This window comes from Pelodiscus sinensis, chromosome 5 (genome assembly GCF_052426305.1).
Source record: "Pelodiscus sinensis isolate ZL-2025 chromosome 5, ASM5242630v1, whole genome shotgun sequence".
In the NCBI taxonomy this organism is placed as follows: Eukaryota; Metazoa; Chordata; order Testudines; family Trionychidae; genus Pelodiscus; species Pelodiscus sinensis.
In genome coordinates, this window is record NC_143056.1 from 71,189,463 (window position 1) to 71,215,160 (window position 25,698).

General features: G+C 43.2%; 1 protein-coding gene across 3 annotated transcripts in view; it reads right to left on the reverse strand.

Moving 5' to 3' along the window:
• Positions 1-25,698, reverse strand: part of RAD51B (RAD51 paralog B) — a 625,639-nt gene that overhangs the window by 313,389 nt on the left and 286,552 nt on the right. For all 3 annotated transcript variants that reach the window (XR_016349667.1, XM_075927356.2, XM_089778529.1), the window contains one exon: positions 10,412-10,508. Coding sequence is in view for 2 of the 3 variants with exons in the window: in XM_075927356.2 (XP_075783471.2) it covers positions 10,412-10,508 (97 nt within the window). In the remaining variant the exon portion in view is untranslated. The remainder of the gene's footprint in view (positions 1-10,411; positions 10,509-25,698) is intronic.

A 25,698-nucleotide genomic window follows, 5' to 3' on the forward strand; every position in this document is an offset into this window, starting at 1 on the left:
CCTGCATGTGGGGTGCTTTATTTAAGAGAAAAACAAAAGATTCAAAGATGAAATGGTAAGGAGGGCAAACATAAACAAGTCACACAGTAAATACACATAAAGGCAACTCAGGCTTTACACTTGTATATCAGATCAAATTGTTTCTCCAATACAAGCTACCTCTTGCCTTTTTTAAAATTTTCCAGCATGCCCCCTTAATCATAGGGGGCATCCAGCATTTCATAGGCAGCTTCCAATCTAGAGGCTGTCCCACAATTTGTGGATGAAAAACTTCAGAGCCAAGCCTGCCTTTAAAAGTCTTCCTTGCCTTTTGCCCCCAATACACAATGACTCATGTTTATTCAGAGTGAGGAAACCCCCTCTTGAATTGAGGGGCAGGATATCTCAATGTCTTTCTACTAACTCTAATGGCCCATCCTGGTCTTTTCCTAGGGTAGACAATCGATTATGTTCTTAAAACCAGATAGGTGTAAACATCTGGCTTGGGAGATGCCACTCCCTCTCCCATTGCTCAATGTCCTGCTATGAGATGAGGTCAAAGCATATGAACCTAGTTCTATATTTACACAGATTCACAAATTCATAGCAATAGCCTCTCTTGCTATATATGAGATGATGATTAAGTTTAGAATATTACAAACTTTCATAGAAGACCTTACTTGACATAGTTTATAGCACAGTAACATTGCATAAAAGCAGTTGCTACATCTGCTCACTCTTTAGGATTCAAACCTCTGTTCTCGCATTTGAGTGTCTGGACCATGTTTGCCACAGCTAGTCGGCTTAGTCCTTGGACTAACAGATAAATCTTTCAAGTCGTATTTGGTGGTACAGTTGCTCAGTCACAGCCAGCCTGTGGTGTGACAGGAATATGAGGCCCTAACTCAATCTGACCTCCATTGAGACTTCAGAAACTCCCAACACAAAAGAGACCCCTACAATATACTCAGAGGGGGGAAAATAAGTGGCCGATGACAAGTACACAACAGCTCTGTTTCCAATATACATCTGAGTGACATGTGAAAGGGCATGCAAAGGGAATGCTAGGCACCATCCTAACAAACAAAACCAGTGATGTACTACATTAATATTCAGTTTACTAATTAGGCTCTGTGGTATAAAAGAAAGTATAGCCCCTACCTTGAGGAACTTGCAATCTACACTGGCAGCCAAAACAAGAATGCACTAGAACAGTGTTTGAAAACCTCTTTGATACCAGGGACTGGCTTCCTGCCTTCCCAACTGAGTCAGAGAGATCTCAGGAACTGGTGCCAGGCCATGGAACAGTTGCTGAGAAACACTTTACTAAAAGACCCAGAAAAAAGATGACAAGTTTGAGGATTTTCCTTTATGGTGCTGTGATAGCTTTTACTGTCATGGGTAAACATCTGTGGGCCTCTCCGTGAGAATCCAACTGTAGAGAAGGTGCATGAATGTGATGACCCTGGAGATATGGAGAGAAGCCAAAGATAAAAACAAGCAGCAGAAAGGCTAGAGATTTGTTTTCTACAAAAGTTCATTATGAGTAGCAGGAATAAATAGACCATCATTTTGAAACTCTAATATTTATATTTTGAGCCTTTGTGCATCGGTGTCACCAGAAATTCTTTACTACAGACAATGAAAAAAGGCTGTAGTATAAAGCTGCAAGTGCAGAATACGAAGTTTAAAACAAAGGGCAGCATTAAAGATAGAAAGATCATTTTAGTGTTCAAAATAGGTAATCAGGTGCTCACAGGAAGTCTGATTTAGGTGTCTGAGGTAAGAAAACCCCACAGTGCTTCAAACGCTTGTGACGCAGTCTTTTCCATCTGTGTGTAAATAGGGCATGTTATCTCACTAACACCCAGTACCACTCCATTGTGAGGATGCAAAAGGAGGAAACCACACTTCAGAGAGGAAGTAGTGAACTTAGTTTAAAAACGTTGCAGGTTTTCACACATATCACTGCTACTAAATTTAAAGCAGCAACATTGCTCTAGGATAGTGTTTCTCAAAGTGGGCCACAGGCCCATGCTGCTTTGTTTACCTAAAGGATCCATAGCCATGGAGTTGTGTGTTTCCCATTGGCTCTGGTTTGCCGTTTCCACCCAATGGGAGCTGCAAGACTCCAGGGCTACAGAACCTATAGGTAAACAAAGCAGCACAGGTCTGGTAGTGGTTTTCCCACAGCCCACTTTGAAAAACAATGCCCTAAGGATTAAACAACTGAAACTAAAGAACAAGTTCTCAAAGGATTTCAGTGGGGCTGTTTACAGGAATATGTGTTCACCAATGCGAGTACAGGAGGATGCTTCACACACAGGGCCTAAATAAACAGAGAAACTACAATATTGTTCTCCTCTACCACAAATATCTGAATAAAAAGCAAATTGGGTGTCACAATTTCAGAGGGAACTAAGAAACAATGTTGCGTTCAGCTGAAACACCATTGCTTTATAAGAACTACTGCAAATCTTATTCATGGCTTTCCTTCATTTTTCACATTTATGTGACATACTATAGGTGGATTCAGGCCAGTATGCAGAGGGAGTGCGAAGGGTGTGAATGAACCCCCCCATGGTCCTCCAAGTAAGCATGAGGCTGGGGCGGCATGTTGCTCCAGCCATCTGGGGGAAGGTTGGAGGTGATTTTTTCACCCTGTCCCTGGAGTGAGGCATAAGGAAGGGTTGGGACACCATAGGGGGAGAGGGGAGCTCCCCCCCCCCCAGCAGAAATTCCTGCATATGGGCCTGAGATTTCTGTCCCATCTTCCCCTCAAATCCTGAACGCAGAAGAGGGGTCAGTTAAGCCCTAGTCACAAGCCAGCCTAGTAGCAGCGTCTAGCTTGCAGAGGCTAGACTGGCTTGCAAAGGGCCATTCTGCTGGTTCAGGATTGTTAAAGGTCCTGATATTCCTTCTGGTGCCCCTACTATGCTCCCCTGTTGGAGATGACTTTTTAAAAGAATTTCCCATCTTCTTTGCAATGCCAGAGTGGCACCAAAGGGACAGAGCCAGGACATAATCCACAGTTATTGTTAGACTGTTGCTTCATTGAGCCCATTATTCCAATTCAACAAGTGACCAAGCTGTTCTCAGAAAGAGATGAAATGAGGGTTTATTGACCAGAAGATGCCAATGCAGGCAGCCCTAGAGACAAAGCATCCCATGTTGATGTTGTTCTGTTAGGAGTTTACAGAATGTTAAACTATGGAGGGAATATGATCAGAGACTTTGCAGGTTTTGATATTCTGGTTAAGCAACAGTCACTAGGCACCCCACACAATGGTTGGGCACTACATTTCTGGGTGACTAATAGAGTGGGAGTATGTCTAATAATTAATGGCTGAGTATCGGTATTTGTGGGTCCTGTTAATTCCCAGATCCCAAACAATAACCTGGGCATGCTGTGAACTCTCTCTCCAGCATCTTCTGCTCAGCTCTGCCACTGTCTCTCACTGACTGATAGCACATTGCTTGGGTGAATTGAGGCTTATCCTGAATTAGCTTCACTCATGACTTCCAATCACACTGAGTTCTAACAGAACACATTCACTGCCTAGCTGTTCTCTGTAAGTACTGGAGATTGAGAAATATTCCTGTAGAAAGTCACTTCTCCTCCAGCCTGCTGCCTGCCACAAGTAACAAACAAAGTTTCTATAGCTCAGTTCAGCAGAGCTTATCAAAGACCTTCACAAATGTTAGTAAGCCTCAAAACACAGCTTGGCAACCCCCTCCCATCTGCTCAGAGGTAAAGAAATACTAACACCCCCAATTTTCAGTTAGGGAAACCGAATTGTAAAGCGAATAGGAGACTTGCCAAAAGTCTTACAATAATTTGGTGGTATGGTCTGGGAATTAACAGAACCCAGGAATATTGATACTAAGCCATTAATCATTAGACACACTCCCACACTATTAGTCACCCAGAAATGTAGTGCCCAACTTGTCTTAAATATTTTCTGGTGTTTTCCCATGTTGTATATTGGTATTATAAACTGATTGAAGTACAGTTGCACAAAGATGTTTGAGTGCACAATTAAGGGGCTCAGTGGATAAATGGTTACTTACCTGTAACGGAGGATTTTCAGGATGTGTGGTCCTGTATGTATTCTACACTTGGCTACACAAGAGCAGCATGCACCTGAGACTGCCTTTCCAGTTCCTTCTCTAATGTGAACCCAGTCATGATGTGAAGCAGAGTGAAAGGAGGGCAGGCAGTGAAATACAGAAAGACTACACATCTCAAAGAACCTCTACTTCCACAACTGCTGGTCCTTGTGTTCATTTCACATGGGGGTGATTGGTATGCAGAAGTCAAATAGCAGGAACGTGTGAGGATGCAGGTGTTGTGACACAGATACTCGTAACATTGCCATCCGAAAAGCTGTGTCTAGAGAGGAGACTTGGATAAGTAATGCTTTGTGAAGGTGTAAATGGACTTCAGATTGCCATCTTACAAATGTCCAACACAAAGACTTGTTGAAGAAATGTTGCTGAGATTGCTTGTGATGTAGTGAGATGGACCCTCACCCTATCTGTAGGAGAGTGACACAGCCACTGTTAGCAAAAAAAGAATACAACCAGAAATACACTCAGAGAATCTCTGAGCAGATATAATTTAATCCAGAGTTCATTCTGGGATAGCAAAAACAATCTACCTGTTTTTCTAATAAGATTTTTTTTTGCTTTTCATTTATGAGGCTGTGCCCTCATTTGACTTCTAAAATGAAACCTCTGCTCATGACTGGAGGTAGGAGACTGCAGGAAGAATACTAGTGGTGAACTGACTGATTTGTGGAATTTTGAAATTATTTTAGGAATACATTTCAAGTAGACTCAAAGGGATACCTTCTCTTTAGCATATGAGGAGTTGGCCACAAATGCCTCCTCGATCACTCACTCTCCTAACCGACATGATTATGACAAGTAAGATGACTTTCACAGATAGGTGGGACATCAAGTACATGGCTAGTAGTTCAAAAGGTGGCCTGGTAGGTATAGAAAGTACAAGACTGAGTTCCCTTTGTGGTATTAGCCTCACTACGGGTGCAAAGGTCCTAGTGAGGTCCTTCAGCAATTCAGTTCTAAATGGGTAACTGAAAACAGAATAACTCTTAACCTGAAGGTAGAAGGCACTCACTGCTGCTAGATTTACCACAGTGAGCTTAACAGAAAGGCCAGATGTCTTTAGAGTAAGGGAATAACTTAGAATAGGAGGAATACTTGCTGTCTCTGGGAATAATTGTTTCTATTGAATCCAGGTGGAGAGCGACACCTCTATTTAGCTAGACAGATTTTTCTGATGGACTCTTTTCTCCTGTGATTGAGAACAGTTGAACAGTTGCTGAATATGAATGATCTAGTCTGACACCTATCCAAAAACCACACTTTGAAGTGAAGAGAGTCCAGGCTGGGATGTCTGTTTCCATTGTTCTCTTCAATTAGCAGCTCCAGGAAAGGTTGGATACTAATGCAAGGACGGGTTACTATTTGCAGAAGGTCTAGAAACCAGAACTGCCTGGACCGATTCAGTACAATGAGAATGACTCACACATTGCCACGACAAATCTTTCAGAGAACATGGAAGAAGGAAAGACATAAATCAAGCGATTTATCCAGGGTAGCAGATTCCACCCTGAGATTCCCAACCTAACACTGCTCTGGAACACACTTGCCCTATAGTGGGTGAAGTATAGTAGCTGGCCACTAAACTTTTGAGAAACAAGTCAGGGTGGCATATGTGATGTTTTTCAACCCTTGAATGTCCTTTGAAAGTAACCTTTCACTGATGGTAAGGTGGCTGGGGTTGCATATTTTGGTCTTTCAATCTTCTGACACTTGCACCATTGTTCATATAGTCATAGGTGGTACAAAGGTTGTGAAAGAGGGCTTGGTTTATACATCTGTTTATGATGCTCTCTTTTCTAGGCTAGAGTATATATGCCCAAGCATCAAAGGGTTGTCCTGAAGTCTTAAAGGCAAAAAGATACATCTGTCTTTAAGTTAAAGAGATTAGTTTCATCACAGGGCAAATCTTACAGGCATTCTGAAGGTCTCTAAAGAGCAACGCCACACTTCTCGCCACAGTACTACTGCAGTTCCTATACTCCAGACACAGAAACAGCTGAGTCCTCTGTGGGTTGGAGAGATCTTTGGGTTTATCAGATATGAACTCTCCTCTGGAGCTTATTCTCAGAGGGGTGGAGCTCAAGGATTTAGGCTGATATACAAGAGGATCTTGGATCCAACCAGGGCCGGATTAAGGGGGGGCTAGCCGGGCAGCTGCCCGGGGCGCCAATCTATGGGGGGCACCTGATGGCAGCTGTAAGGGGCGCCGTGTGCCCAGCCACACGGTGCCCCTTAGAGCTGCTATCAGGCACCGTGCGCCCGATTGCAGCTGTAAGATGTGCAGCGTGTTGGGGATGGGGCCGTGCATGCATCGCACGCCCACTGCCCAGGGCGCAGGAATGGCTCAAGCCGGCCCTGAATCCAACTGAGGTCTCATGGCTTTCTCCATAGGTACCTCCTCAGTCCAGGTTTGTCCCTCTTAGATCCAGGGAGGGAAGGAGTGGCAGGTACTAGAGTTAATGGAGATATATGCCTTCCTAAAGCAGCAGAAACAGTGCTGGTGTTGAGAAAGAGAAAGGACAGGAGACGCAGTCCTTAAATCACAGAACACAGCAGAGTCCTTCCTCAAGGGGTGGAGGAAATGCAGAATGTTCACAAGATGGGGAAAAATTAATGTACACTAATTATAACAGACAATGAAAAACACTCAAACATTACGAACTATGTACAATTATATTTCACCTTTGTCTGCCTTTTCCTCATCTGTCCCTCCACCAATCCAAGTCAATGTCACAACATTCTATTTTACTACAAGCACATTCTTTCCATTTCTGGTCAAAGAGTTTTGTCATGAGATTGGCCCACTGTATTTTTGGTCTGTCCAGCCATCATTTGTGGTCTCTGGGAATCCAGTCATTAATGGATTAATTAAGGTGGAGGTTGTCCACCTATTGCCTATGGACTACATGACCTCCCATCTCAACTTTGTATCGTATATCACCTGTGCTATACTGATACTTCTGTACGCTTCCGAGTTACTTATTCTATATGTGAACACAGAGAGATATCTTACACATTTGCCTTTCCATTACTCACTGTTTTCTAGGACTACAATGTCTTGCATTTGTCAATTACACACACACACACACACACACACACACACACACACTCTCTCTCTCTCTCTCTCTCTCTCTCTCTCTCTCACTCAAAGGTAACACAATTTCACCAAAGCTCTTTGCAGCCATACTGGAGTCAATGTTCAAGAAATTGAATGGGAAAGAAGGAATTAGAATTGACCGAGAATACATCTTCTCTGCACTAACAACTGTGTACTACTGGCAAAAGACATAGGCGAACAGAACAAATTGCAGTAATTGCAAACACTTTAATGGGATATTGGGTTGGAAGTGAACATGCTGAAGATGAAATCGATGTGGAGTGTAAATAGATAAGTAATTGAGGAGGTCAACAAATCTGGATCAGTAGCTGAACAGAGGCAACTCATTCAAAGGAGAACATTATATGTAGGAGGAGAAAGGTCGGGTTGGGAAAGTTTCAACAAAATAAAGATATGTCTAACGATGATGAGCTGTCCACAAAGAAGAGGAAAGTACTATTCTGTCAGTAATGTTATACACAGCGGAAAGCTGTTCGATGGCGAAACCAGAAGAAGAAAATTATATTTACAGATAAGTGCAAAGAAACTTCAGACATGGATAGTGCCAATTCCAACCATGTGGCAGTAAGAAAGAATTGGAGAGGTGGCCAATCTTCACCTCCCTTTACATAGCAGCAAATTGTCCTATGATGTGCATTCCTAAGGAATAAACAGCCAGAAGCTAAAACCATTTAAAACATGATTTTGGCTTCAGACTTGTTAGAAATATTTTTTTAAAGCAAAGCCTGCATCATTTACAGTTCTTCCTCAAATCCAGCTGACAAAATCCAGTCCAGAAGTTTGTTATGCAAGAACAACAGCGAGCGACAAAACCAGGCAAGAAGTCAAAAAACTTAATAAGTGGAGAAGGAATTAAAATGAAAAGACGAGCAAGGACTGGAGAGAAGAGGGGAAGAAGAGAAGGAACCTGCCTGAAATCTGATATCATTTTAAATGCAACACAATAGTTAATTCATTTTGTGCATAAGACATCACATTTATTAGATTTTTTCCCCCTTCAAAGCCACAGGGGCTTGGCTGGTGAAGCCTGAAATTGTTGTTCCGTAACCTTTGCTTTTAAATTAAACAAATGACCTCAGATTTTGGAGCAGTTTTTCACTCAGGGGAGAGCATGTCATTAAGAGAGTGCCAGAAACATATTTAATTGATACAAGTACCAAGAACTTCGCAAGTGAGTGCAGACGTCCTGCACATAGATTTCAGGGAAATTACTAAAAGTTCATGGAGCTTCATCAAAATGTGAGCCATGAAGAGAGGCACATGAAAGGCTCTGTATCAAAAGGGTAAATTCCATTCGGGAGATATTAATCTGATTACCTAAGAGGTACTGCAAATCGGATATGCTCCATTGTGTCCCATATCCAACCTGGACAGATGGAGGAGCCTTTTGGCTCCATTTTCTGACATATAATTAGTTTTTCAGAGACGATCACGTTACGGATACAAAGTTAAAAAATAATTCAGGAGTAGCATGTACAGTACCAGCCTGTAACAAGAGACACTGCTGACTTTATTTCCTCGAGAATCACTCTGGAGATTGCCTCCATCAGGAGTTGACTTTGGCATTTGTGTTTCAGCCTGAATGCTCTCTACACCTGCCTGACAGAAAACCAGCCCAGCAACATCCCTAAACAAAGAGCCCTGTATGGAGTTTGAAAACCAAGACTTTGAACAGCCTGCCAAACTCAGGCAAATTTTATAAATTACAGCATTTTATCTAAACTATGAATAATTGTCTTATTTTCTTGGCTGTCCTTCCCTCCCCCACATGCCCTCCCACCAATCACTGGCAGTTACAAGGATCTTTGTAAGAATATAAACAGAATAAATTCTCCTTTCCAGTCAGGCTCCTCCTCCTTCCTGATTCTGCTATTGCAATCCTTTGTTTTCATTAGTATGACTGTGAATGATGATGTCATGGACACTGGATTATGAAATCAATAAACAATATGGGGAGGCTGGTGGAAGATGTTTATTAAATGGCTAATTTCCTATTTTACACCCAGATAACTCATTGGCAATGAGAACTGCCGGCAAAATAAAAAGTAAAATTAAAAAATAAAATATAGTTCAATGACATTTTGTATTTTTTTAAAGTTTGCCAAAGTGTGCTAAAGTGGCCTGGGGGGAAAGGAGCGCAAAGCCTGCCCACCAGCTCCTTTGAGCTGGGGCTAGTCTTGGACAAGGGAGGGCCACGTAGCCGTCCCACTAGCTTTTCCTTCCCAGGGACTAGCCCAGAGGCAACGCACAGGCTGCCTGCTGGCTTCTATGCCCTGAGGCAGGCCTTAGGTGGGAGGGGAGCTTTGCAGACCACCTGCTGGCTTCTCCCTGGGGGGTGGCCCAGGGCAGTGGGAGCCACATGGTGGGCAGAAGCTGCCCCCCTGGGATGAGGCACTTGCTGTCGCTCTGAGGTCATTTTGGGGTACAACTGTCTCTTCTAGCATATCCCTCCTTTTCCATGTGATGGGAAACAATCACATTCCATGCATATCCCATTGTCCTGTCACAACCAAACCTTGTCCTTGCTTTAAGTTATGATAAGAGGAAGCTACATACCAAATTTAGTGGTTCTAGCTCTTACTGTTTAGGAGGAGCCCTTGAACAAACTGACAGACAAATGCACAAAATTTCTAAAATATACAGTAAGACCAGATTATGGCACAAAAACAGGAGTCAAAGGCCAAACAGAGGTGAAAAACTGGTACTACCAACCCTACAGGGTAGCTCCCTAATTCTGGGCTGCTCCAGATCGGTTGATTATTATTAATTAAAACTGTTCTCATGGCTTTATCTGCTCTGACCATAGTAGGGAGGGAGATCTGGAAATACCAATTTTGCAGATTGCTCTAGACAGTATAGTCAGTATCGTCCCTTTCACAATGGCGGCAGAGGACAGGGGAAAACCTAGCACACATGGCTAATTATGCATAAAAGACACTAGAGGAAAATACTATAGAAGTGAACATTGAAAATGTCTTTGTGGCCCATATTAAATATAATCTTTTGGTTATCATGATGCAACTTACAAAGAAGCTTAAAAATGTTTTTGAATTCTGGCTATATTTTATGCTAAGCTTGATAACCGCAAGCCCATGTGCTCCCAAATATTTACAGGCAACTGCAAGTGACAGTGAGGATTTGTGTCAGTATCCAGTTTCAGCTGTGATAGAATTGAACTCCTACCTTCAAACAGGCACAAGTCATCAGCTGGAGACACTATGTTTGCCTGGACATCAAGGCCATTGTTCAGCCGTGTGGTAATCTGATTTGTCAAGATAACCTGCAAACAGGAGAAAAAATGAATTATTATAGCTGCTGAAGGGCAGACAGCAGCCCAGGTGAGGACTAGAATGTACAAAGACAGACAGACAGACAGATAACTCCATCCTCTGACCTTCATCAAATCCATTTCTCCTAAAAAACTTGGAGCTAATTGCAGTAGCTTGCCAAAGACACAGTAGAAAAAACAGCAAACTGAAGAGACTTTCAAAGTTACTCAGACAAAATATTACCCATCCTGTATAGCAATATGTTTGTTTTTCAAGAGACTGTAATGGGGTATTGTCTCAGAGAAGTGATGTTGCAAGTAGTTTCCCACTCTAGCACCTCCTATTGCTTGTCATTTTCTGATGCAGCCAAGTCACCTTTCAAACTCAGGAGGACCACTGACGCTCTCCCTCTGGCAGCTCTTTGCCTCGTAGTAGGAGTCCCACATATATGTGCATGTGGCCTCTGGAACTCCTTGTTCTGATCCATAACAGGAACAGAGTACTGAAATACAGCACTATGAGAAAAACTAATGTCCATCTTATTTCCATATTGACCAGAGATAGGCAGAACTCCAGATGTCAAAAGTTAGCCGGCTATCATAAGGTTTGCTGACATGTTTTACTGATTCAAGAGGTATTATTTATATTAATTATTAATTATTATTATTATTATTATTAATAATTATGGTATTGATCATCCTCATAATCACCATAAAGTTAGCATTTATCTAGCACTATTACAAATATTAATTCCTCTTGCTGAGGTGATGAACTATTAACAGCATAAATTCAAAGCTCGATTATTTTTTCTAATAAAAGACAGAAACAAACAAGTACAAACACATATTGCCAACTATACATGGAGTCTAAATGGGTAAGTTTGGATCTACTGCAGTGTAATCGCTTGGTGGTAGTGTAAATGAATACCATTCCCCTAGAACCACTAGTGAGACTTGATCCCCATTCTTGGAGACTAAGTAAAGCTACAGGTCTAAGGACCCAAATCTGCTAATAGTCGCATATGTAAATAACCTGACTCCATGCATATTTCCATTGAGATTACTCGACCAGAGTGTCAGCTCAAGCTGACACAGTGAAGAAAGGCACAGTGATAGAGGCACTATGGGGGGGAGGGGAAGCGACTAGTCAACTAGCGTGTTGACTATCCAATAAGCATTTACTTATCGGACAGTTGACTAGTCATTCACATTCCTACTGTGGATCTTCTACAGTGGGAATAATCATGAAAGTTATGCCCCTGTGTGTTTGCAGGACTGGGGTTAAGGCTTATCATGAAAATTTATTACAACAAAGAAATCCATGGGCAACAGGTGAACATAGGGCTCAGGGAGGCAAACTCCCAGCCCCATCTCTTCCACCCAAGGCCCCATTCCTGCCATCCAGGGCCCTCTGGCTGCAAAGCTCCTCCTCCCACTTTCGGGGCAGGCCACCCCTCACCTTGGGAGCACAGTGGGAGGCACATGGATCAAGCTGGCCCTGGCCAGAGCACAGGAGGGGAGAGAGCAAACAGTGCATGACCCCAGCCTTCCCTGGCTCCTGTCAGAGTATGGGGGAAGGGTGGTCAGCACATGACTCCAGTCTTCCCTGCCTCTGGCCAGAGCAGGGGGAAAGAGAAGATGGGCAGCGTGAAGCCCCAGTCCTCCCTGGCCGGAGCACTGGTGAAAAGGAGGGCAGGAGACACATGGCCCTAGCCTTCCCTGGCCCCTGGAGAACTGGCGGCATAGCTCCAACCTTGAAAGGGCTAAATCCCAGACAGCCTTGAGGCAGATGCACCAATGGGGGGGAGGGACCGAAGGAGGATTTTGGGCAGGGCCGCGCTGGCAGTTTGGGATGGCATTACCGTCCCCTGCCTCTTATACCCGTCAGTCATACAGAAACTCCAGAATTCAGACTTTCAAGTAACAATCTGGTACACGGCACTAATTGCCACTGTTAGCAAAAGACCCTCAACATAGAGCATGTAACTCAGACAGCCAATAGAAAATAAGCTAATCAAGGCAGAAGAGTCGGGCTCCTGGAAACATTTTATGATTATAATAGCACAAACCTCAATTCAAACAATAACGCAGAGCCCAAGGCACAAGCCTAGTAGAAGCTTATAGAAAACTCCAAGTAAACAGAGGCGAATATAAAGGGAGGGATAGAATAGATTTCACATCAACATTATACAGCTAGAAAAGGAAACTGCAATGATGAGTTGAAATATCATAAATTAAATAAATATTTGCAAGATGTATATATGCATTTTGGTTAGTATAATGTTTATACTGGCACAAGTTTGCACTGACCACATTACTCATAAGTGTCAAAGGCACCATGTGTGATGCAGTCAGCCCAAACCTGGGCCAAGATAAACAAAATAAGATGGCACAGTATAAAGTTTATATCATATATCTGAGAAAAAGGCTACTGCATTGAAGATTTATTTAAAACTAGAGATATCTGATATTATATCCCTCCCCTTCCAATGGACTCTACAGCCTTGTTTCTTAAACTGTGTTCTGCAGAACACTGGTGTACCGCAGAGAATTCATAGGTGTGCCACGACGGTTTGAGGAAAAATTATAGCCACTAGAGCCGCAACGGGTGGTGCAAAGTGTGGAAGAGGTGAGCGAGTGGTGACGCAGCGGTGACGCGGCTGGAAATGAGGCGGGGCTACCTGCGTTCCTCCTCATGTGCTTCTGTGCCCGGCTTGCAATCGCCTGGGAAAGCTCTGCTCCTTGGTTGCGCCCCTTGCCAGAGGGGAGAAGCATTGCAGGGTCAGCAGCAGGGCCAGCTCTGATTGGCTGTCTCCATTGCTGGTCTGGGGATCTTGCCTGCCAGGGGAGAGAACTGCCCTAGAGCCGCCATCCCAACCAGATCTTTGCACCGCTGCCTTTAATCCTTACTTGTTACCCAGGTCAGCTGAAGGGACCAGATATAATGTTCCTTATTTGTCGGACAACTTTTTTTTTATTTAAGGGATAGTGATTGACAGGTTAAGTTTGGGATACTTAAATTAAAAAAGATGTTCCACTTTTCAAAAGATAATTAAAAAGATGCTTAAATTATCATTGGGCAGTGAGCGAATATTGTCGTTGTCAATAAAAGTGTCGTTTGGTGTTCAAGGGACAAGATGTGTGGGTGTTCCTCATTAAAAAAAAATATTCTTTGGTGTTCCTCAGTCTTAAAAAGTTTAAGAAACACTGCTCTATGGTCTTCAAACTGAGAGAAAACTAGTAATTGCATAATTGGACTGTATCTTTCAGATTGTTCACCTCTCCCCACGTCAAGGAATCTTGTGGAACTGTTTTGGATGGAGGACTGTAATGCTCTTTGCCCTTCACTTTATAAACCAGCCAACTCTAATTCTGCCTTCCATGAGATAAGAGTTCAGTATCTCTCTGAACTCTTTTTAGTCTAAGGTACTGCAGGACTATTCATTGTTTTTTAAATTCTCTCTGAACAGATCATCAAGTAGCTGGAAAGGGACTGTAAAAATGGCCCATTTTTACTCAGCTAATCTGGCTTTGATTCAGGATGGCAACTAAGCATGTGCTCAAATTCCACTGATTTCAATGGTGATTGAGCAAGTACTTAATTAGTGCCATGAATAAGGATGCTTTTTGGAGCCCCAGTGTATTCAGAAAGCTTATTTCTGTGAGGGGGAAAATAAAGTGACACTATTCTTTACTCTGCTTGGCCTAACAGAGCTGGGAGAGAGCTGTAATTCTACTCTAGCTCAAGCATAAATTAACAGAATTGGTAACTATGTACCAAATGTAGAAACAAATTCTGCTTCAGATCCACTTGTGAAACACCACTGCCTGCAATGTCTATCCTTAGTTATAGCTGTGTATATCCAATGACATCAACCAATGCTACAATCCTGAGTTCTCCGCTTCCCTAGCCTGACCCTGATTTTCAAAGCTGAGTACTCTTAGCTCTTTTTGGCTTCAACTGGAATTATGGGTGCTCAGCAAAGGATGACAACCTGCCCCAAAATGCTTCCATTTGGGCAGCAAAAAGAAATGAGGCTCCCAGAATTAGAGGACATTTCTGAAAATGCAGAGCTTCAAATAATGCTAATGAGTTTAAACAAAACGCAGAATAATATACCCACATATAACTACTGGAGATAGTAAGAAGTTTTACATTTCTAAGATAGGACTCTGGTACAGCAGAATATCTCATATGTAAACAGTGGCAGCCACAAGAGGCTTCACGTCTCTAGGGATCCCTTAGCACACAGACTCATCTAATGCAATATCCAGAATGCCACCCCCACTTTATTCTGGCACCAGCAGGCCACAACACGTATTAAATTTTCTCAGTGTCATCTTCACTTCTTAAAAAGTGCATTTTGTCTTCCCCTTCTAATCCATATAAATAATTCACCAGCAGCTACTGACCCGCACAGACAGTTGTTTCCTTCCCCACAGCCTGAGGAGAAGGACAGATTGAGATAGAGAAAGGAAGGATGGTGAGACATGGCCATTCTGTCCCAATGCGGTGTCACACTTACAGACAGGGAAAGGCACACACAGTACTACAGACAGAGCCCACACAACCTAATGCTGGTCTGACTATACAGTCCAATATTTCACTAATCACCAGGACTAGACATAAAGGCTTTATACAATAGAAAGCTGGAAAGGTCAGGCTTTCCCTCTTTCATCTGTTATATTTCTTCCCTGCAAGATGCCATCTCTAACTATGCAGTGCCTCCTAACAGCACGCTGGAACACAGATTCAGACCTAATTTGAGGGGAAATGCTGGCCACTGAGTCACCATATGACTTTGTGAAATTTTCCTTGGCAATCCCCATCCAAATATAGATGTTATTTTACTCTGTTGTTCATGAGACTTACCTAGGGTGACCAGATGTTCCATTTTTAAAGGGACTGTCCCATATTTAATCCCTTTTTCAAGTGTCCCGACTTTTTCTTTAAAAAAAACCAAATTCTCCCATTTTTTCTATTCCCTCATACAACTCAGTATTGGTGGGTCCTGCACGGCAGCTGCCTGCCCACGAGTGGTGAGTGGGGGAAGAGAAGTTCAGTGGCTGATTTTGAAAGTGAGTGTGCAAGGCTGGTGGCAAGGAAAAATGCAGTGCATGAGGAGCTTGCACCTCCCCACATCAAGGCAGCCCCTGCTGTACGCTAGCTCTTGGCCAGCAAGGCCCCATCCCCATCCCATTTCCAGCTAGCGCTGGCTGAGAGCTGCAGTGGCTGGTGAGTGTGGACAGGTGTCAGGGGGCAGCTGATTATGTATCCATTCCCTTTGCTGGTCACTCTTGGCCCTTTACATGCTTCCTCTCTGGCTGTCCCTCCCCCTGCTTTGACCCTTCTTCTCCATCCCTAGTCCTGCTGCTCCTCCTCAGCAGGGCAACTCGTCTCCAGCGCTATGTGGAGAACCAGAACCTGGTCAGAGCGCTCAACTCTCCAACAGCCTCTGGCTGCGTTGGTAACCTGGGAAAGCCCAAGACCCTCCAGTCCTGGGTGCTGGCCAGGAGAAGCCAGACTCTCCGTGTGCCAAAGCCCTGCACAACACTGCCCCAGCTAAGCTCTGGTTGACGGGGGAGGGGGCAGAAGGGGAAAGAGGAGGAAGAGATTTCTAGCCTGTTCATGCCCCAAATCTGCAAGCTCCAGAGCAACCCCTAAAGCAGTGGCTTAGCGTCCTCTTCACCCATGCCTCACCCCCATCCTGGGTCCTGTCTTGGGGAGCATGGGGCTGCTCCATTGCCTAAGCCCCCTCCTCTGCTGAGCACCCCTTTGGTCATGTTTGCTGAAGCCCCTGGAGTCAGGTTCCCTGGGCCCTGATGCACAATGCATCCTGCCTGTGCTGTAACCAGGAGACAGGAGGTAGCTGAGGTGGGTGGGCATGTGACCCTGTGTGCCTTGTGGACATGTTGCCTTAGGAAGATGCAGTAGCAGGAGAGGTGAGTCCATGCTGGGGACCCAGCCAGGCATGGAGGAGCATGTGATAAAGGTGTATTGGGTTGTGAGCAGTGTTCCCTCTAAGCTGCCCAGCAGCACAGCTTCACAGATGATTAATCAGCTCCGCCCAGTCAGAGGCAAACACTGGTTGTGAGTGTCTGTAATCTCTGCCCAAGTGTGTGTGGGAAGGTGAGTGTGGGTGTGTCACCCCTCCCTGTGTGAACCCTAAAGCCTTAGAGATAGGGTAAAGAAAAAAAGAATGCAACCATACCGTATTTCTTTTTAAGAAGAGCTCAGTCAACTCTATGTTAATTTGAACATTTTCATTATTGATTGCAGTTGAGCTCGCTTGAATACAAGTAATTTTACCAGGTGTCTCCTATTCATCATAGGGAGATATGGTCACCCTAGACTTGCCAGGATCACAGCCCAAGAAGGTAAAGGAAGAGTCAGTACCTTTTGTTGTGGGCTCTCCTGACACATAATGAACCTCAGACCATGCAGCCCTGGCTTCAACTTTAAGAGGCACAACTCAAATTACTAGTCCATTATCTTCCAACAGAGCTTTCAACAGTGAGAAATCTGTTATGCAACATTTTAATGCATGAGAGATCCTATTGTCTGGTATCAATTAACCGCACAAAGCTCTCTCTCATTCTTATTAGAGTAATCATTACAGAGCAAAGGAGCAGGAAACACCACCTCCCCTCCTCCAGCTCCAGCTAACCCCAGATATCTGAAATAGGTGATGGGTTGTGTTATATTTTTCTGTTCCCTGTTCATGGTAAAATCAAAGTGAGGGGCTTCCCCAGCCAATGACTGTACATGAATAGAAAACACCCTCTGCAACTAAAACTGAACTAAAAAGGTCAGTTGGATAGGTCAGCGCTGCTGAAAACTTGTCTCACTCTCCTGCTGAGTTCAGTGAACCACTGCCCTTTAACCTTTGAGCACGGCCAATTTTGATCAGCACAGCTAACAGTTTAACAACTGAAAATTTACAGTTGAAGCGGCAAAACATGATTAGATAGCAAATACTACTGAAATGTTTATTTAGATCTATTCAAATGACAAAGCTGTTTCTTGCAAAAGTTTGAACTTCTTAATATCTGAAAATACTTTACAATTTGTTTCTCCCATAAGAAAGCTAAGTATTAATAGCATCATACTGTATTAGTATTAGAGTCTACACTCCTTGGGGCATGGTCCACATCTTCCTTCCTATTGTATCTGTAAAGCGCTATGAACAACTAAGTTGTTACAGAAATAATTCACAATTCTCTATTACAGATATAGGGAAACTGTGGGACAACAAAGGCAAATTTTACAAATTTGAGTGTCTAAAGTATAGTTTAAGAAATATTTTGGCTTCTAAATAATTTTCATGCTTTTTTAGCGGTGCTGCCATTGTAAACGGGAACATAGGGTATCAAGCTCCAAAAGAGTGTAGCCATATCTTTGATGAATCTTATCTACCTGTAAGATAACTGAAATGCACATCTCTTCCTTATGCTTTGGCAACACTTACACAGCTCACCATGTCAACAGGAACTCTTCCAATTATCTGACTTAAGCAATGGCTGGTGTTCTCTGAGCAAGTCAGAAAAATGGGAAAACTTTTTTAGGTGCCTCAGCTCAGGAACCCAAGTTTGAATATAACCTTAGTGAACAGCTATTGTAAATTTAAAATCTCCGCAGAGTCTGGGAGTAAGTTGGCCTGGGAATTGAAATACAACTGCTTTTACATGGAAGAATAAGCAAGCTATTTTTTGTTTGGTTATTTATACAGCATAATTCCTCAAGTACTCCTCCTGCCCTTCCAAGGACCACACTGAAACTACTAAATCTGACTTTGTCATCCTTGTAAATGTAGTTAAGTAAATAAGTCATTCTCTGTAAACTTGTGGTCTCAGCCTCCTTGTTGGTTTATTGCAAAATTAAAGGGAGTTCAGCACAGAGCCATCAATCAGTAACCAGTGGAGGTATAAAGCCTTTTGGAATGTACTGAAAGGGGGGCAAAAAACCTCTCATGAAATGTCTGTTTGTAAAGAGAACAGAATAAAATTTCCCATGAAGCACCATTTAGGAAAGCTCTTATTAAAGGCTTCCTGTCAAACTGGAAGAGCAAGCAGAAAAACACAAACAAAAATCTACAATAACTCTGTTCTTCACCAGTGCATGTTTTTAGTGGGTTTTTTTTTTACTGCACTCCACACTGCAGTAAGAGATGAAGTGGTACAAGTGACAGTCAGTCTGCAAAGAGAGGATGCTGACTCAGCATGCTGGAGAGGGGAAACACAAACTTTTTTTAATCCCCAGCATTTCAATTTTGTCCCTATTTAACATTCGCCATGCCTGTACCTACAGAGGCACCTCTTCCTTGCTCTAGAGCTAAGAGCTTTTAATATGCCACATTCAAATATAGTCAGTACTGTTTATAAATGGACTTAAACAATGATCACCATTGTCTAGATTCTGATGGAAGGAATGTGCACAAAGCAGAAAAGGAAACAGCACAAAGCCAGATGGGACCAGCACTCGTTTTAGAAATGGAAAGATGGAGTGGTGACAAAACAGAGGTGGGGCACAATTCAAAGATTGATGAGAACTTCAGCCCAGAACATGTTGCAGATTTTGTTTTTTGTTGTGGTGTGTTTTTTTTTTTTTTTTTAACTGCAATGATGACTAGCATCAGCCTCTGTACAAGAGGAGCATGTGTATCCTAGCTAGTCCAGGCACCCAGGGAAAAGGGATATTTACCGATGACACAGAACTCAGACACTGGATTAGCATTTCCTCCACCTCTAGCCTTTCTTCAGATAGAGTCAGGATTAGTAGCCACTTGCCACAGATAAAAAGTTTCTCCTCGGACTTACTGTAAACCACCATCTTAGCAGCCTTTCAAAAAATATATCAGCACTTTCTTTGGAATGAAGAAGGGACACAGAAAGAGAGAAACAGAGTTGAAGTATCTATCAGAACAACTAAGCATCAGCCTAGAGCTTTACTGAAAAAACTCAAGGGCACAGAGTTATGATGTTGGCAAGTCACACTGCCAAAGGGGAAACCAGATTTATGTGACCAACAGCTTCTACCATTAGAAGGACAACGTGGGTGACAAAATATATTGTATTGGACCAACTTCTGTTGGTGAATGAGACAAGCTTTTGTGTTTACACCAAGTTAATCTTCACTTCTTCAGCCTCTACTCTTATGTTAGAGTTCAGATATCTCAGAAAAAGTGTGTTTGGGGCAGATATGTTCTAGAGAATCAGGTCTAAATGTGCATGCACATTTACAAAAATAGGGTTTTAGATCCTTCATATTCTCAGGAAATTTAAAATCTCTCTTGGCTCCCAAATACACAGCAGAAAAAACAGATGTTCATCCTGTCCAAACTCAAAGCAACAAAGTCTTTGCTTCACCACAACAGCTCAGTTCTCTCCTCCCAGGTATCCACCAAATCTTGTACCTAATCTCTGCCCAGCCCCCCCCCAGGCTCATTGCATATGGTACCCAATTCCTTCTCAAACAGTGTCACCACAATTCTTGAAATCTAAAGGACAATCCCAGTTTTTATGACATGGAGCTGAATTTTCACATGGTGCATCTGCATTTTGACACTATATTACTATGTAATGATATATTATCTTGAAGCAATTATAGGAGACATCATCTAAACATTACACACACCAAAAATAAAAAATATGAACAATCCTGACAGACCATCAACTAAAAAACTAGACAGAAGGGCAAGCCCTTGAAGTCAATGGGACTAATCACATACTCAAAATTAAGCATGTGCTTCAGTGCTTTGCTTAATGAAGGCCCAGATTTGAAAGGGCTTAATACAGCAATCTTTTTATATGCTGTATTGACAGGTAAGTTTAAAGGAAAGCCTAATAAAGAATGCATTACAGCAGTCTTACCTAGATGTGATAGAGGCTTGAGTAATTCTGGTGAGGCCAACAGCTGAGAGAATCAGGTGGATGTTTTTAGATGTGACAAACAATAGCCACTCCTGACCATCGAAAAAGCAGGAGTCTCCAGGTTTAGAGCTGGCAAGAGAGTTACCCTCAAATTCTAAACCTGTCTCCCCAGAAATGGGTGTAACTCCCTGAACTGCAGGTAGGGTTGCCAGATGTCCGGTATTCTACTGGACAGCCCGGTATTTGCGCTCTCTGTACAGTAAAAAAAAATCAGAAAATACCGGACACATGCAGTGTCCAGTATCTTCTGATTTTTCTGGCTGCGCACCAGACCAAAGCCTGGCGTGGGATGGGGGAGCGTCTGGAAGGTGAGGCTACGATTGGCGCTAGGAGCCTGTGATTGCGCAGATGCCTGGCAGAGGCGGGGAGAGTGGCTGGGACTCCCAACCACTCCTCCCACCCCTGCCAGGCTTCTGCGCAATCACAGGCTCCCAGCGCCGATCATGGCTCTGCCTCCCTGCTTGGGAGTCCCACCTGGGAGGCAGGGCCGCATTCACTGCTCTGGGCATGTCAGAAGCTCAGAAGCCTAGTGGGGGCAGGGGAAGTGGCTGGGAGGCGGGGCACGATCATGCTGGGAGTTCTCTACAATCATTTCAGCTGCAGGATAAAAAGGAGTTCTTCTAAATTCTTCTATAGCCTTAGCTTTAGAGGAATAGAAAACAATGAAAAGAGCATGCACATTTGCACAATTACTTCGAAGCCTCTTTACATAGAGATGGTGTAGGATGAAGACTGTTTATAATAAAGTTAAGTATTAAACATAGCATGTGTGTTTGTGGCAGTGTTTTTTTGCAGTGTTCAGTATTTTTTGGGAGCCCATCTGGCAACCCTAATTGCAGGCCCCCATAAAACAACAAAAAACAATTCAAATGTTTCTTCTCCCCACAAGCACTACCCATCTTGTCTGAGCTGAGTTTTATCTTTGTGTGTTTTCAGCTGTGTCTCATCAAGATTAAAAATGTAGATGAGACAGTCCAATAGCTGAGAAACAATGCATAACAAGTAACTTCTAAAGGAACTGTTCTGACACAGTGGAGGTCTAGCATTCAGGGCACTTTGCCTAAGGCTGCTTCCGGAAATTGATCTTATTAAACTTCTATGAGGGAAGTTGGAACTCCTACTTTACTATCACCTCTCATCCACCTAACTTTCTTTGCTCTTTTCTTTCAACTAGGCAACTCAAAGTGGCACAGGTTACTTAGAGCCACTGGGCTTCACTGGGTATAAATAGAAGAGGGAAGAAACTAAGGAACTTTTCAGACAGTTCAAAACTTTTCAAAACAGCCAACTGGCCACTGTATTTAGCTCCAATTTATTCTGCTTTATAAAGAAAAGTACAGAGTTATGCAATTCCACTTCAAAAGCCTGCTGGAAAGGCAGAGACTGGATGCAAGTCTGTGCCAAAGTGCTTAAAAATAATCACAAAAAATTAATAAAAGTTCCACAGGAAGAAAAACAAAACAAAACACAAAAATATGCGGTTGTCAGGCAGCTACATGTCTTCAAGTTGAAACAACTACCACCCAGAGCTAGCCTGAGGTCTTTTGCCTTTCCTCTTCTATGAACAAGGAACGCAGCCAACACAAATGTAACCTTCATTGTGCTTCTCAAAAAGATCTATGTGCCTGGACAGGCTTCACATCCAACACTGTTCAGCCGCTTGTACAGACCTGTTCTCAGAGACATGTGCAAGACATTCCCCCAAGGGCCAAGGTGGCTGAGACTGCCAACCTGCTTTTACACCCTGCCAATCTCTGAGAGCTTTGAGTTAGTTTGAACAGGCCCTCCCTCCCCTCCAGAAATCTTTGCAGGAAACAGCTTTCTAAATGGAGCTTTTTCGCTTCCATTTTTGGGACTACAATAAATTAATTGATACTGGCCAGACTCAAATACAGAAGCCTGCAGTCTTAATCCAGAGACAATTGTTTGACCAAAATCTACTTTATTTTCAAATAAGTAAAAGTAATATGGCAGGCTGATTGGAGAGCTTGTGGTGAATGTACAATTTCCTTGGCAAAAGACCATTCTTACATATCATCCTTAACCCACCCCTCACTCCAAACAAGTAGATTTGTTTTGGAAGACTGAACTGCTCAGGAGATTGGTAGCAAAGTTGTAACCCTTCAATTCTAGGTCATCAGTTCCAATACAGCTGAGGTTAGTAGTAACTAGAAGATGCTATCGTTCAAGAGGTCAAGTATCAGAGGGGTAGCTGTGTTAGTCTGAATCTGCAAAAGCTTTGAGGAGTCCTGTGGCACCTTATAGACTAACATCTTTCATGAGGGGAGATCTAGATATGGCTGCCTCAATGGCTCATGTTCAATACAAAGCAGTGTGACTTTTTTCCACTATATGTCCAGTGATTCTGCATCCTCCAAAATGTCATTTTTTGGTGTAATTTCAAAAGACTAGAAATATTCAAAGTGAAAAATTAAAAAAGGACTTGAAAAGTCACTTGAATGGAGTCTTGGAGGGAGTTTGGTGAAGGAGGCAGTTGAGATCTAGGGCAGGAGACTGGAGTGCAGAAGTCTGGGATGTGACCTAGAGTAGGAGGGGGTTGTGATCTGGGGCAGGAGACTGGGGTGCCAGATCTGAGAGGGGGTATGGTGCAAGAGGGGGGGCAGACGGTTTGGGTACATTGATTGGGGGGGGAGGGCAAAGGGTTGGGGAAGGGAGGGGCTAGGGTGCTAAAGGCAGGTTCTAGCCAGGAGACTTACCAGTCAGCAGCCAAACCAGCCTGACTGCCGAGCTAAGGCTTCCAGAGCTTAAAATGTTTCCCAGCCAGCCAGCCAGCTTGCCTGACCATGTGCTTGTGTGAATAACTGAGTGGAGGAGAGGGGGTGTGGTATTTCTTGGTTGCCTGTTATTCAAACAGGCAGCTCCCATTAGCCAGTTTCTGGCCAGAAACTGACCAATAAGATTGTGCTGGGGGTGGGGGCAGCTCCTGAAGCTTTCCCCCTTCTCCTCCAGTTTTGAAACAGAAACAGGGCCTGGCAGCCTCATTTCTGAGTGGCGTGTGGTGCTGCAGGGCAAGCAAAAGAGCTTGCCCAGGGCTCCCCGTTGCCTCTGTGGGCTGGATCTGGCCCACGGGCCATTATTTGCCCGGGCCTGCTGTAAATCAATGCCAGAACTAGGCTTAGCACTCAAGAGTCCTGTTTCCCAGATCCTTTGACCACTAGATCATCATTTATATGCAATCCCAAACCTAATTCTTTAAAACCACAGGTTTAAAGGCCATCTGACCTCCTTTAAGCAAATTGCCTCCTCTTTGTGTCTTATTTTTTCCCACCAGGTAAATGAAGATAACACCTGCTGAACTACCTCAATGGGGCACCTTCCATCATGGGCCTTTGGCTTACTGCAAAACTGATACATAATGTACTGGCACTCTTGTTTGACTCTGAGAAGAATGTGGGAAAGACATTTCCTATCATGATACACGCATAGGACCAGAGAGGTACAGCCCAGAATTGGAATGGCTTAATTCACCTGTGCACCTCCCAGATTCTAAGCTACCCTGGGGAACAACAAAGTCTCTGGCATAAGTCAGAGCAGCCTCCAGGACTACTCTAATTTATGGCAGCTTTACTCAACTGCCTATGGACAACTTCCCCTTATATCCCATTGCCTCTCAGCATTTTCCTACGCCAGGGACTGCAAGGGGGACAGTGGAGAGTTATAGCTACTGGAATTAGCTGCTGCTGTGCTGTGGGCATCCTCCGGTTGGAAACCTGCCCCCCTTTACAGTCAGTGTGTGCAACTGGGCAGTGTAAAGAAGGTGCTGAATCTGGCTCAAAGACTATTTTTGAGATGAGTAACCTTGTACAGTACATGTGAGCACACCTCCAATCAGGTCAGCTTTGGGGTAGGAAATTTGAAAGAGGTGTGGGCAGTGCTAACAGTCTCATCTCGTGGCAGGATGTCACACTGTACATGTACAGTTTGCAAAATTCACAAACTGCATACAATCTCTTGTACTATCTGAGAGAAGTGACTGATGAATGGTTGACTAGCAACTCTCCCCGCTTGGGTTCACATTTAAATTAATCTAACAAAGTATGCACCACTCCCTACTCCCAATAAAGGTTCAACTACTATTTAACCCCTCTCTTTGTGTCCTATATCTGCTAGTTTAGGATTCTCTGGGATTCTGTGCTAGGCAGCAAAACTCAGATAATTATTGGGATGTTTGTTTTCCCCTACCAAGTACAGCTCTCTGCTCCTCCAAGCTGCAGGGGACACCTTCTGTAATATTAATAAATACTTCATAGTTTTTCATAAGAACATAAGAACAGCCATACTGGGACAAACCACTGATCCATCTAGCCCAGTATCCTGTCTGCTGACAGTGGCCAACACCAGATACTCCAGAGGGAGGGATCATAACAGGTAATCCTCATGTGATCCCTCCCCTGTCACCCATTTCCAGACAAACAGAGGTTAGGGACACCATTCCTACCCATTCTGGCTAATAAGCATTGATGGACCTAACCTCCATGAATCAGTCTAGCTCTTTTTTGAACCCTGTTAAAGTCCCAGCCTTTACCACATCCTCTGGCAAGGAGTTTCAGAGGTTGACTGTGTGCTAAGTGAAGAAAAACTTCCTTTTATTTGTTTTTAACCTGCAACCTATTAATTTCATTTGGTGACCCCTAGATCTTATATTGTGGGAATAAGTAAATAACTTTTCCTTATTCACTTTTTCCACACCAGTCATGATTTTATAGGCCTCTGTCATATCCCCCCTTAGTCTCCTCTTTTCTAAACTGAAAAGTCCAAGTTTTTTTAATCTTTCTTCATATGGGACCCGTTCCAAACCCCATATCATTTCTATTGCCCCTTTCTGAACCTTTTCTAATGCCAATATATCTTTTTTGAGATGAGGCAACCACATCTGTACGCAGTATTCAAAATGTGGGCATACCATGGTTTTACATAGAGGCAATAAGATATTTTTTGTCTTATTCTCTATCCTTTTTTAATGTTTTCTAACATTTTATTTGCTTTTTTGACTGCCGCTGCACACCAAGTCAATGTTTTCAGAGAACTATCCACAATGACTCCAAGATCTCTGTCTTGAGTAGTTGTAGCCAAATTAGTCCCCATCATATTGTACGTATAGATGGGATTATTTTTTCCAATGTGCATTACTTTACATTTCTCAACGTTAAGTTTCATTTGCCATTTTGTTGCCCAAATAATTTGGTGAGATATTAATGTTCATATTGTTTTACTATTAATGTATGCTCACAACCTCCCTGAAGTATTGTAG